General features: G+C 39.7%; 2 protein-coding genes and 1 long non-coding RNA gene across 4 annotated transcripts; 1 reads left to right on the top strand and 2 right to left on the bottom strand.

Moving 5' to 3' along the window:
- The first annotated feature begins 34 nt into the window (after nucleotides 1–34).
- On the top strand, nucleotides 35–3,501 carry drc10 (dynein regulatory complex subunit 10). Its single transcript, XM_058070496.2, has 5 exons — nucleotides 35–149; nucleotides 994–1,642; nucleotides 1,785–2,006; nucleotides 2,085–2,156; nucleotides 2,246–3,501. The coding sequence occupies exons 2-5, from the start codon at nucleotides 1,001–1,003 to the stop codon at nucleotides 2,534–2,536; spliced, it is 1,227 nt and encodes a 408-aa protein (XP_057926479.2). The 5' UTR covers nucleotides 35–149; nucleotides 994–1,000; the 3' UTR covers nucleotides 2,537–3,501.
- On the bottom strand, nucleotides 3,041–5,815 carry cfap73 (cilia and flagella associated protein 73). Its single transcript, XM_058070500.2, has 7 exons — nucleotides 5,711–5,815; nucleotides 5,477–5,587; nucleotides 5,134–5,226; nucleotides 4,343–4,534; nucleotides 3,907–4,128; nucleotides 3,681–3,839; nucleotides 3,041–3,612 (listed from the first exon to the last, which is right to left on the bottom strand). Exons 2-7 carry the CDS (start codon nucleotides 5,582–5,584, stop codon nucleotides 3,490–3,492), a joined length of 897 nt encoding a protein of 298 aa, XP_057926483.2. The 5' UTR covers nucleotides 5,585–5,587; nucleotides 5,711–5,815; the 3' UTR covers nucleotides 3,041–3,489.
- Nucleotides 5,816–13,310: 7,495 nt separating this feature from the next.
- On the bottom strand, nucleotides 13,311–14,150 carry LOC131128716 (uncharacterized). 2 transcript variants are annotated; one of them, XR_009129684.2, is made up of 3 exons: nucleotides 14,039–14,150; nucleotides 13,585–13,740; nucleotides 13,311–13,487 (listed from the first exon to the last, which is right to left on the bottom strand). It is a non-coding gene; the product is annotated as an uncharacterized LOC131128716 (long non-coding RNA). The 2 variants fall into 2 exon arrangements; XR_009129685.2 differs by having other exon boundaries at nucleotides 13,311–13,482.
- Between the last annotated feature and the right edge of the window lie 237 nt (nucleotides 14,151–14,387).

Genomic DNA, 14,387 nt, shown 5'->3' with positions numbered 1-14,387 from the left:
AATTACCCTATTGATGCATTAATGTGGAAATAATTTGGACACAGACGTATTTTCAAATTATATAGTTAAAAAACAGACTTCACTTCAATTTGATTCGGTCTTCCTTGTTGTCGGTATCGTAGCAACAGCAATTTTTGGACGATCGACAGGTAAGGAAGTTACGAAGCCTCAGATGGAACATGGAGGAAATATTTGATGGATAAAAAAGGCTATTTGTTTGCGAGGGAACGCAATTGTGTGTGACGCTTCGGGACAATGTTATAGCTTGCCTCTTACAACGCGAACATCGGGTATCCGTCCCTTAATGCGCATTCCCCATTGCATAATTGTAGATATATAAAGTGATACTACAATTGCAGGAACAAGTTTTCAATTCCACGATGGTTAATGGGCTCGTATTTTGAAATGAAATGCTAACATTCTAGCTAATGTTGTTGGAAACTCATCTCTCGAAAGGAAATACATTGATTAGCCATACATCGGATTCTTTGACTTGTGTGCACTGCTTGTCTTATAAATAGTCTCAACGAATTTGGTGCTCTTAGTTTGAAGTTTCAAAGCGAACATCCGCTAGTAGCTTTTGACACAGTAGCAAGTCCTTGCAAAAATTGTAGTTCTATATTCTTGACAGGAGGCGTTAAGTTTCTATGGGGCCGGAGGAAAAATGTGATTAATTTGTTTTGTAAGTAAATTGCTCTTGGTGGCCCCCTACTGGTCAGGGGCCCGAAGAAGGTGCTTAGTTCGCTTGTGGCCTGGGCCGGCTCTGACCCTACCTGCAATAATTTAGATTACTTACCAAAAATGAATGAGGGGTAACGAAAATGTCGCCCTTCATTCATGTTTTGGTACTTGGTACTGAATACAATTTTATAATATTCTATGTTTATACTGGATTTATTTCAGAATAATTGAAACAAAGAATATGTGTAAAGAAAACCACTATGCATATATTATTCTAAGACAATACACTTCCATGTCATTTTTATCCACCAGTGACAGCATGTCTGAAGGTCAGCAGATAGAAACAGACCCTACCCAGCTCACATTCCACACTCTGCAACAAGATGACGATTGGGAGGGAGCTTTGATCGATGAAGTGCCCCAGCCGAGGCTTCTCTCTTCTGAGGCTCAGACCATTTCAAGCATACTGGAGAACTGCATCAGTCAAACAGAGATAGCAGCATCTCTGCCTGCCGTCCACAACATAGTCCACCCGTCTGCAGAGATATGTGACGAGTTGACAAGAGCTCTTGAGGTGCATCAGATGTTAACTGAAAAGCTGGAAACATCTAATGGTCTCCAGGAGGAGCCATGTGGATCATCAGAAGAAGAATGTGCGAAAAGGAGGAGGAGGGCTCAGCTTGAGAGAGACTTCAAGTACTCAGTCAGGGACCTGCTGAGGTTGTTTCGAACCCACCCTGATGCCGTTTTTGGTTTCAGGTCAGAGGTTGACACAGAAATTGGGGAGGCTGAACACACACTCATCTTAGGGCTGAAACATTTTTATGGACATATGATAGTGAGATTGCAGACCAGCCCGGAAGAGGAAATACTGCTAGCCCTGGAGACGGTGCCACCTGACACAGATATGATAGTCAAACTTGAAGAAATAGCAGCAGCCATCGAACAAAAAGATGTTGAGGTAAGCAGTTATATTTTTGACTTACTGTCAATATCCATTGTTCATTCATCCCACTTTAAAGACAGCAATATAAAAATAAGCGTGACTCATATATGTCCTAAATCATGTCTGACCTCTCCCAATCCTTGGGTGGGAATCTTAGATTTCCAAGAAGACTGATGACCTCAGTATTTTGGAGCGTTGCCTTCTGGAGAGCCAGACAGAAGAAGTGGACTGGCAGCTTGTTGCAGACAAACAGTGTCAGTCCCTCATTAAGACTTCACAGGTGAAGCAGACCAGCATCCAGCAGGAAATAGACAAACTCAACATTCGACTTAACCAGATGACACTCAAATATCGAGAGGGGGAGAAAGTACTACAAGAGGTACATTGACTTGTTTTAATGAGAGTTTACATCATTTATTTTGGCTGGGAGTATATAAAAAATTCTCCTCTTTGACAGATAAATGAAAATGTGGAGATGGAAATGGAATACTTGATCCAAAAGTTTGATGATGAAATAGAAGAGCACCAGGTACAAACTTAACTCATTATTTCTTGTACTTGACCAAATATTTAAATAATAATATAAAATGATGAATGTTCTTTTTCACTCTCCTCTAGGCCGATCTAGAGTTATGTCAGATGGATGTTGAGAGGGAAGAAGGGGAATGCAAAAGACTGGAGAAGCCTTATGCCGACCTAGAGAAGGAGTACAACTGCATTATGGAGAAGCGGCGGTTAGCGGAAGAGAAAAGAGTTACAGAGTTGAAGCTCAAGGTCACTCTTTATTGTCAGTCCTGGTGGAGAGGCTACTGTACTCGCAAGGAATTGGCTCTCAATCCCATCAAGCCTACCAAGAAGGGCAAAAAGAAGGGCAAGGGTAAGGGCAAGGGTAAAAAGAAAAAGAAGTAGTCTTAAAGTAACATACCAACACTCTTATTGGAGCAGCAGCAGAAGGGGTAGCCTGGGAAGGGGACCACCAATGGTTAACCATATCATCACTTTGGAAAATATTACTATATGAATATAATAATAGCACTATGTGACATTTCAGTCCATCTTGAAAAAACAAAACAAAAAGCAGACATGGACAAAAGTTTGGGGAAACGCGGTTGCCACACCTTCAGCAGGTTGACTTTCATGTTGCCATTCAAATACAGTAGGTCTGGGTGTGAATGTTGCCAGTCTCAGTGCCCCCTGAGATTAACTGGCACCCAGTCAAGGTGTAATCTGGAATAGGCTCCGAATGCATAGATGGATGGTTGTTTCTCAATCAATGTTGTTCAGTTTAAAGGTGGACTGAGTTCTTGAGTAGACTGTTGCTTTGTTATTTTTAACCACAAGGTGGCGACATCGGCCCAATGAATAATGGAAGTGTAATAAACTAACTCGAGGTTGAATTACATTGGATTTGTATTTGTCATGTGTGGAATTCTGTCAGATTCATCATGTAATAGATGTTACACAAATTGGTGTGACAAAAGTGAAATGATGCAAAGAATCAACTATCCACTCTTAACTACCAATTATATAGTTTGTGTATACATGTGTTTCAATAAGGTAAGGTAACTGAGGCCTTTCAGAGAAGCGGGTCAGAATCGGAGTCAGTAATCTCCCAATTAGATTAGGTATTGTGAGACATACAAGATTATTGTGAGAATGTGGGGCGGGCGGGGTGTTATCTGGTTCATTCTGTTTATTTGAATCTCAGAGTAAAAGTATAGTTTAAAAAAATGGAATTATAGAATGTCCATCTCTGAAAGAAATATGTATGTGTAACGATACATTTACTGTACAATAAAACAACCAGAAAGTACATTTTCACTTTACATTGGAAAATGTAACTTTACCCTATAGAAGTGTTTTCATAATGTTACGGTGGTCTCCGTATTGTTTCCATGTGCAATACTTTGCTGTAGTTTGACAACGTCTTTGTGGTCCTGATGTAGTTTGACAATGTCTTTGTGGTCCCGGATGAACATCTTGATCTACAAAAAAGAACAAAATGTGAAATTAAGAGCAAATCTTTGTCAGCGCTCCTTGTCAGGGTACAAACCTTGTCCAGTTGTGTCTCAGTGTCACTCAGAGCCACACCTTTGTCTCCTTCCACATCGGCGCCTGTCAACTCATAGAGGTTGAGTGTCGCCATCTTGATCAAGCCGAGCAGGAGCGTTTTCTCGGCTGCGGTGTCCTGGATGTGTTTCCACATTGTCTCCTGTATGAGGAGAACATTAGAAGTTGATGACCATACATTAACAACTCTGCTGAATTAGGTCTGATACCCAGTGTTCCAATTCAGGTTGGGCCCCCTCCAGTTTATGCTGGAGCTGTGACAGCTGGTTGCTGTTTTGCAGAAGCATCAAGTGACGCTGGCTGTTAAAGGTCAGCAGGGTTTTCCTCTGCTGGTCCACCTGCTCCTCTGCTTGCCTCTGCTTCTCACAGAACTGTTGTCGGATGCGGAGAAGACTCTGCAGATGACCTGCGAGAAATGCCTCATCTTCACACTGAAACACAAACAAAATGGGGGCCATAATTACCTGTACTGTCTTGGTATGGTCATAGCATTTCTATTGACAACAAATATATTGAGGGCTTTAAACTGCATCACTGAACCCACAGCACATGACACAACCCTAAAAATTGATGCTACAAAGCCAAATTAATCCAATTAATCACTCTTCTTGTATGATACATTTACATATTGCCTTGTTGCCTTACCTGTGTTAGTTTCACCACCTGCTGCATAAAGTCCTTATACACAGTGTCACTGTGAATGTGATGCAAGAGCTGCAGCTTCCTGTGCTGCAGCTTGGCGTACTCCTCCTTTAGCATCTTCACCTCAGTCTCTTTCTCACTTGCTTCTTGTCTCTCTTTCTCTGCTTTTTTAAGGTTTTCATCAGCGGCTTGTTCCTTCACATGGGGAAATGTTGACTTTAAGGGGATCAGTGTTCCAAAAACACACAATATAGTATAGAGGGATTATGGAACTGTACTAAGGATTTTGATGTGTTGCATAATGTGTGCATTGTGAACTAAAAGCTGGGATAATTTCCTGTTGTGCAAATGATTAAACATTATACTGACGCAGACACTCTTTTTAAATGTATACTGATTTCTTTATAAAGAATCAATAAAGCAGGCTTAATATTGACGTAAAAACACAGATAGAGTATGTGTGAAGTTGGAATTCATTTCACGTAGAAAAGACTAAATGTGTATCTTTATAGATAAACAGTTCAGTATTGATTTTGGGGGAGGGGTTGTTTGTTTTGGAGACGAACCGAGCCCATTTGTTTTAATTCTTCTGGCTGTGTGCATTTCTTTTATTCGGTGTATTATATGATAAGAATGTTGTTATTTATGCACCATTTGAACATAAAAACAAAAACGTTTGAGGAGTTTGAAGAAAAGTCAGCATTTGAGAAGATATGTGTGCATAATAAGTTAATATCTCCTGGGTGAATTTGCACTGAACTGGTTTAAAACTACTATGTGAATCTGTGGTATACCTTTGGAAAGGTATTAAAGCTTGACAGGAGATCCTTGGCTTTCTTTGCATCTTTGAGAAGCTCATCTTCACGCCATTGCAAATGCTCCAACTTCTAGAGAAGACCACAAAGAGAATTGTTTATATTGTCAATGTTATATGATCACTGTGTCAAAATGGTGCAAACATTTTTTCGTGCCTTTTGACAACATACCATAATCTTATTTCATGTTTATTATTCTTAAAAAGCATTTAACGTCTTAATATTGTTGTTTGTTATTTTGAGTGTACAATGCTAATAGTTATCAATCATATCTGCCCATAGTGCCCAAGAACTACAATAGTTGACCATATTTCCTCCTTGCCTGTTTCCGCTCCTCCAGTAGCTCCACTAGATGTTCTTGCTCCTGACGGTCCTTCATGATCTCTATAAGAGTGTCGTTCCTGTCACGGAATCTCATGGCTGTCATCATAGACTTGTAGACATAACAAGGAGGCCATAATGAACATTGATAGTTCACACGGCTTCGTGTAAAAACGTACTGTGAAATGTTCTCCTCGGGGAGGCTCAAATATGATTAATCATGTCAAATACTCACGCAGTGTTCAAGGTTTAAGGCGGACTACTTTCAATCAGTTTTCAGTACCTTCGGAGTAGTTGTAGGGAAATAATTCGGCACTTCCGGTGGTTGCTATGGTAACACGAAAAACAGCGAAACTAAACGGTCAAGTGAGGATACACATAAGCAAGATTTTTTTAGTTAAGACACTTTGTGAATGTAACATTATTCGAATTATTTTCTATTTGTTATATATATAATTATATTTATTATTTAGAATGTATTTATTTAGGTTTGTGTTGTGGAGGGGGAAGGGGGGAGGCGCAGCTAACATTAGCTTAATTGTTGAACAGTAATAGCTAAATCCTGCAGTTATAGTAACAGCTAAAGTATGTAGGCTACCATCAAAACTCAAATAGGCCTACTCTCCTATACTGTCTTTGGCACTGAGACCAAAACATTGTGTTTTTGTAGCAAAGTCATAAAGTGCACCATGAAAATAGTTGACTATGGGGCTCAGTCAAAACAGCCCCATAGGCCAATGAGAAAAACATCCTTGCCCAGTCAGCTGCTTGAACGGCAAACAAGAGGCTTTGGCAGGGTCTGCAAAGAAGTGTTGTCGTAGACAACCTCAACGTATCCCATCAGGGATTCACCAGCTGTTTATGATATATCACCAATAAAAGTTTCAATTAGACTATACATTTGAAAGTGAAGTAAAACTAGAATCTCTGCTCTGTATTAAATATAAAAAAAACATACTTAAAAGAAATATAAACAGCACATTCTGTTGAATCACTTAAGATGCCACCAAGTTTCAGTAAGTCTGTAATTTAACACACCTGAATGTGATCAAATGCTGCAATCAACCCTAATGGTAATAGTGAGCGACGGGTAATAGTGTGATTGACAGGTGTTACTTGTCACTTGAAGCACACAGATCACACTTAATATCACACCTTTGACTTGGTGATGCTAGAACCATGCTGGCCAGAACACGCTACAGCACGTGCTCACCTCGGACTCACAAGCAGCATATAAGAGGGTCACATATTGTACTATATGAGATGATTGATCTAATCCAATAATTAATCAAATGTATGTTCATATTGGAATTATCGGAAATGTATATTACATTATATGACTGAGTGACACTTTGTGCATAAGTAATATATTATTGCCTAAACTATATACGAAGACTTGTTATCACCTAGCTAGGAAGTATACGGGTATCTGAACCTACAAGGTAGTAACATGCAAGACAAGGTGACATGAGGCAGGAGGCACTATCACACATAATGGAATTGTGCTGTTATTTTTGCATTATAATTATTAGGTGAGGCGATGACAGAAATGACATAGAAGAACCTGGATAATGCATCTTCAGATTTAAATGGCTTATACACGCACACACACACTAAATGCACTGTGAGACAATAAGATATGCCTGACCAAAGAGCAATGAAGAGGAAAAACAAAAACACACTGAAATGCCTCTGCATCTATATTTGATGAATGGATAGCTTATTACACATACAGAGTTTCTTTATTAATATTTGTGGAAGGCAATCCTATTATAATAAAAGCATGTAGTGTGAAGTGATGGGCCCAGTGTGATGCTGAGGAGATGGAGACATCACACCCATGTTAACATCAGGGGACCTTTTAACTGCTGAAGAGGAAGTAGAGAAGAAGAATACAGTTTGCCATAATACACTTCTTGAATTGAGAGTAACATTTAGCCCTTTCTCAATATATCCCATGTGGAAGGACTTTAAGGAAGTTTCCTCTCTGGAGATACTTTTTGAGGCGAGGCACATTGAAAAATTGTTCTTTTTGACTTTTCTGCCACAGAACATGAAAACCAATAAAGCTGCATTAATTTTAAAGTACATCATCTAAAGCAGGGGTGGGCAAATATTTTGACTCGTGGGCCACATTGAGTTAACAAAATTGCCCGGGGGGCCAGAACATATATTTAACACACACACACACACTATTTTATGCTTATAATTTTCCTTGAATTATTTGTCTAATTTTATGTGTAAAAGTGTTATACTATCAGCTGTATGTTCTCATATCCCTTTTTTCAGGAGCACTTTAAACATCAGACCACATCAAACTATGTCATTTCATTTGACAGTTTTGTTTAGTTTTTTTGTTGTTTAAACTAAATAAGACATTCCACTTGCAAGTCATGTGGCCAGTTTTTATGTTAAAAGTTGAAATACTTAGAAAGCAACTGGCGGGCCGGATTCAAACACTTGGTGGGCCGCATGTGGCCCCCGGGCCGCAGTTTGCCCACCCCTGATCTAAAGGGAGAATATTATTCATTCATTCATTTACTATCGCTTATCCTCACGAGGGTCGCGGGGTACTGGAGCCTATCCCAGCTGTCTTCGGGCGAGAGACAGGGTACACTCTGGACTGGTCGCCAACCAATCACAGGGCACATATAGACAAACAACCATTCACACTCACATTCATACCTATGGACAATTTGGAGTCGCCAATTAACCTAGCATGTTTTTGGAATGTGGGAGGAAACCGGAGTACCTGGAGAAAACCCACACATGCACAGGGAGAACATGCAAACTCCACACAGAGATGCCCGAGGGTGGAATCAAACTTGGGTCTCCTAGCTTTGTGGCCTACACACTAACCACTCGCCCACCACTCAACTCAAAAGTGAGTTACAGAGCCATTTCTTCTTTTTTGCCTTGATCTTTGCCTGCATGGGGAAAAAAATGTAATTACCCAATTTCTGTGAAGGCATCTCACATGTCTGTCTATGCTATTAGCCTGCTACTCCACTGTGAGGTGCATGCCATGTTTCTGGACGACTGTCAAGCTTGGGCAGGAGAGGAAGGACATGGAGTGGAGACTTCATGTAGAGATGCCCAAACAAAGATTCAAACCCAGGACTTCCTGATCTTGACTGTGTGGTCAACATGCTAACCACTCGACCACCGTGCGACCTCCCTGATTAATCAGATTTTTGTTAAATAAATTGACAGCCCTAATTTAAATACGTTTCGCTAATTTGTAGTATTCTACACTATTCACTAGGTGTCAGTAATGTTATATTGACGAGACAACAGCCACCACAGGAAGTATTTGGTGATAGTGTGACTCTCCCAATGATAACATGTGTGAGTCTATATTTTGTACAGTATTATTTATGTCTTACATGGATTATTTACACTTATGTCTGCTATATTGGGTGTACACAAGCGTAACACAAGGGTCTTAGGGGGCTATAGGGGTGTTATTTAATGTTTAGAGGGCTCTAACAATGCTAAAAATCCCATTTAATAGGTTGTCTCTATGTCCTAATTACAAAAATATAAATATATATTTAAAAATAAGGAATCCTACTTCACAGAAATTCATTAATTCTATGATTCTATGATCAGGATAATACTTTCACTTCCACACAAACACACACACACACTCAGTTTCAGGCTGCAAACATTTAGGCATCCATAATTTAAGGTCAACACTGTGTTGCAAAGTGATATTGAGAGGAAGTCCATGTTTATGCAAATGCCTTGTCAGACAGAGAGGCCAGCGCCTTTGTGACACCATGTATTAATAATGAGCCACAATGGCAAAGATGCACTGAGTGGGACCCCAAACAATGTTGCTGCTACTGGCAAACAATGGAGACTGACAGCCGGCTGAGTGAGTGCAATGAAATCATGTGCACTCAAGAGAATAGGATGTAATCATGGATTTGTTTGTGTATTGATGTTTGTGTTTAGTGTTTGTCTCACAGCAGTGGTCTTGTCTGGCCTGTTTGTAAACATGCTTGAACAGGAACAGGAACAAGGCTCCGGTGGGGCGCTTCATGCCGGAAGACTGCCAGACCCCACAGAGGCTCGTGGCTCCTCCAGAAAGGCCATGCTTCACAATCCTTACTTTTTGGCAACACAACAGCCAGAGTTATATCTAACTTACTTATTAAAATATAGATTTCATAGTCTTCTGTCTAATATATCAGGGACTAGTTAATAGCCTAAATGGTTGCATTAAGGAACAGCAGGGGTGTTATTATATGGCAAAAACACTATATATTAGATTAAGATTAAGATATGCCTTTATTCGTCCCTCAGTGTGGAAATTTGCATTGCACAGCAGCAAGAGCGCAGAGTCAGTTAAGCAGTACAAAATACACAATATAGAAAAATAAACAATATAAACAACCCAAGTATTAACAAAACCAACAGTTTTTTCCCAGAGTTATATACAATACAGTATGTAGATAATAGGAAACGAGATGAGATATATGACCAGTCTATACACTGAGCTCTTGCTAGTGAGTTAATATGAGGCATTATGGAAATACTTCACATAGTAGAACTTAGTATATTGCATTTAGAGCCCTTAATATTGCACGTGGAGGTTGATCAGATATTGCACAGTGAATGGAGTCTGGAGTAACTATACTGAATGTAAAAAAAACAAAGTATTGCACAGATGTACGTAGTGGTGTAGAAGTCTATTGGAAGCAGTGCTGGTTGTACAGCCTGACAGCTGCAGGAAGAAAGGACCTGCGATATCACTCCTATGAAAAATTAAGTACTGTTTTTAAGGGGAACCTGTTATGCTCACTTTTGGCCCTTTGTATTGAGTTGTGAACTCCTGTAGAGCAGCTACACACAATAACCCGAGCAGAAAACAGAGTCCAGAGTCTGCACCTAGTCCAGCTGGATTTCCTTGGCTTTACAAAACGGTCAGTTTTAATTTATTCCACACACTGACAGCCTACGGGCACGCCCACTTCGCTGAGATTGGTCACACTCCCAAACGCTCCAGAGTACTACTGGATTACTGACGAACCCCAATATCTAATTTTGTCGTTATAGGAGTTGATAATAAATGAATAAACCCTTTGGAGAACTACTTGAAAAGTGGTTTGGAGCTACTTGTAGCTAATAATTGGTAAAGTAGTCCATGTTTGTTGAGTGCAGACAATATTGATGTGACATTAGAATTAAAGCTACAGACACACAATGCATCCTGTTCCAAGTAGAACTCACATGAAAAGTTCTTTTTAACCGTTGAGACCGTTGGCAATACACTTCTGAGACTTGTTTCAAATTGTTGAAAAACAGTACAACATGGGACATGTAATATAGGGCGACCTTGTCTCTGCTCTCTCTCCCTGGTTGTCTTTCTTTGTCTCCAAGTGTGTGTATGGTGGATTAGCATGCCTCTCCACTCCTCCGGCCATAATCAGATGGGACATTGGCTCCATGACGGCCCACGACCCCCACCAGCACACACTGAGGGTACAACTCCATGTTGCCATGTCTGACTGGCAACAGTATGTTAGGAGTTAAAACAATTATTCCTGTGCACATCAACCATTTGCTCTCACAATATTACAAACGAAATCTGGGGGACAAATGTCGTCGATCTCTGTCGGGCTTCTTCATCTTGAATTGGACAACAAGTGAGAGTCCGGCAATAGAGACAAGAATAAAGCAGCTCAATAAGGCAGATAAACTTCCATTAGTCATCAGCTTAGTCTGAGCCCCTCTGACCCTAGAGTGGCCTGTCTGCTGCTAGTTTGACCCTTAACCTTTGTCCCTTTGTCTTATAGATACAGCACACACACGCCTCTTGCTCTCTTTCCCTTGACAGCCCTCATGGTCATATTAAGATCTACATGGCCGATTTCAAGGCCGTTTCAGACATAAACTCCCATTTAGCCCCTGAGTCTTGTTACTGCGCTTAACAGCATTAGTCCATTCTTGTGGCTTTTACATGAAGCAGGGATGGATTGTACCATTCTAATCATCCGGCTCGGTTGAGTCACTTTAACATCATCATACTACTTATTGTTAGCAACTGCACATATGTACAGCTTATAAGTATATTGTATATTAGGTAGCGTTGACTGATTTGGCGATGATGCGCCTCAATACGCCTTTTAGAACTAAAATTGAACAGCCTATGCATCCTTTGAAAGATGGAAATACAATATCTCTAAAATTCTATTTTCAAAAGTGAAAGCCTGCAGTGCCAAAACAAAAGGAGGACCATCAGCCTAAGAAAGATGAACCATAATGAACTTTTAGCAATTACACTCCATCTCAGGCCACTTATTCTACACAAAATGCCTTCATTAATGCCGGCCATCGCACAAATGCCACTTAGTGTCTTGCAAAGACATCTATAGTACCGGTATATACATTCAAACCAACAATTCAGTCCCAAATGAAATAAAGATAAGTTGTGGGTGCCTTTTAATAAAAAGCTTCTTGTGCAAATTGCAGATAGCGAGGAGGTAGACTTTATATCAAAGCAATAACTTTGGGTATCATTTTGCCTGAGATCTTAATATTCCTTGGGGAGGCTATAAAAAATGTTGACAATTTTAAAATAGTACTTCTTGCTTTGAGAGGAGATACTCAACAGGATTTGCATATGATATGATATTTAATAAGCCTGAATTATTGACTCTTCATTCCAACAACAGCAACACTGTGACACAGTCAAAGATATATAAACTGTTGATGATTCTTACAAATAAACCTTTAGATTAGGAGTAAAATTCATTTTGACGATTACTGCATTTTTTTTTAGCAAATGCTGTATGGAGAACTACAGTATCACTTTAAGTGTGTGATCGATTGTCACAATTCATTAAAAATAAAATATGACACATTTTTATGCACATCTTATTCCCTTGGTAATGGTAATTTTACAGCCCTTTGTATTGAGTTGTGGACTCCTATAGAGCAGATACACACAATAACCCACACAGAAAACTTTCTGCAGAATATGCACCTATTCCAGCTGTATTTCCTTTGATTGTGTGTGAATATCACAAACTCAATTTGTGGAATTTATTGATGATTTGATTTTAAATGTCTGTTAGAATACCCCTGTAATTCTTCTACTTTACAATACAACATCAAAATTATAAATGCATTAATTCAGCGCTATACTTCATGTTATTATTATCTGGGCTTGGGACTGAACAGCTCCAGTTGCAAATAAGTATGAGTAATTTGTGTGTTATTTTACAGTGGTCATTGTATTCTATATTTATTCATTATTCACATTATTATATTTATTCATATATATATAAATATATATACATTCATTTTGGGTGTGTTAGATGAGTGTGGTGCAGTATGTGAGATTACATCATAGTCAGTTGTTTATTTTCATGAATTTGTTAAGAATGGGGATAAGGAGAATGTGCAAAAGGTGGATGGAGGATCTGTGTGTGTACGTGCATGTGTCAGGAGATAAGCACCACTTAAGCTCTTTGATCACAAACGTTCATCCATCTCGTGTTCAAACAGGATGAGAAAGTCCCCTTCTGATTGATTACGGACACATGCACGCTCACACACAGACACACACACTACATAAGTTCCCCTGTCCCCCCACCTGGAACTTACACATTACATTTAATTGGATATACTAAAAGATGTAATAAAAAAATATAACTATTCTGGCTTTAGAAGCCAGATTTCAGATTTTTTTAAGGTGCAAATGACATCCTGTTGATGATTCTTACAAATAAACCTTTAAATTAGCAGTAAAACTCATTTTGAAGATTACTGCTTTGATAAAGCTGTGTTCCATATAAAGAGGACCAGTAGACCTTTTACCCAACTTAGGTGACTTTCACACCTCTTTACTGTACAAGCATGCATGAGGAGACCCAATCCATCTTTAAAGAGCTGGAGGCCCCCTTAGCCCACCTCATTCCTTTCCCCTCCTCATCCTGGACTGGCAACGAAGGGTTAAGGAGGAATAGAGCCTCTGAGGAGCTGCCTGCTTAACCTCTGACCTCAATGTGTGAGAGAAAAAAAGAGAAAGAAAAACATTCAATTACATGTACAGAGGCCTAGTTTAAAAAAAAATCTATATGATGCAATTTTCTTTACAGCGGGTGTTGAATGCAACGTCACTGATTTTATGTGCATGTTTAGAGGGATCACCAGCACCCATGTTTCATCACCCTCCAACCCCAGCAGACTCTGTGGGCAAGCAGGTTGTCAGTGAGGGGGTCCAGCTGGTGGAGACTGGAGATGCCAAACAACCTGTCAGAGATAAGACAAGGCGGAGAAGGTATGCATGGCAACCACTCTGGGGGGATTGTTGATGATTGCAATGCTACGGGAGGCTCTCTTATGTGTGTGATAAGACAACGTGCTCCACATTGTTACATTGCTAACAATACCCTGTAGTGTTGAAATGTTATTGTTGGACACTGTACAAGATGGCTTATATCCTGCTGTATCACACCCTTTACGGTCTCATATGTACATAGTTCAATTGTGAACTGTTTCCACTCACAAGGTACTGAATATAAATAACCAAACGAGGAATGTTAATTACCTCTGTCATGTCCAGTGTTTCCATGTTAGCAGGATTATGGCAAATCTGCTAATCTAATCTTCTGAAGAGGAACCCATAACATTTTGGTGATTATCACTGTGGAAATGCCAATGACTTCTTCATTTGTTTGGCTAAATCCTTACAAAAATGTTACAATTACTGCCACCTTCAGGACTGGAGTGGAGTAGTATTGCTTGATACTTAATGTAATCCCATTTTTTCTTGTGGTTGACAATAGGTCCAAAAATATTGAACACCATTTTAAATGAGGGTATTCTGGCCATTAGGTGTCAGTCATGTTACATGGCATTAGATTACCTTCACATTTCATGCAGTCAGCCATGACATG

The sequence above is a fragment of the Doryrhamphus excisus genome, linkage group LG3, assembly GCF_037039965.1.
Source record: "Doryrhamphus excisus strain RoL-2023G ecotype Guam linkage group LG3, RoL_Dexc_Guam_v1.1, whole genome shotgun sequence".
In the NCBI taxonomy this organism is placed as follows: domain Eukaryota; kingdom Metazoa; phylum Chordata; class Actinopteri; order Syngnathiformes; family Syngnathidae; genus Doryrhamphus; species Doryrhamphus excisus.
The sequence above is the reverse complement of the archived record's forward strand: the minus strand, read 5'-3'. Positions and strand labels throughout refer to the sequence as shown.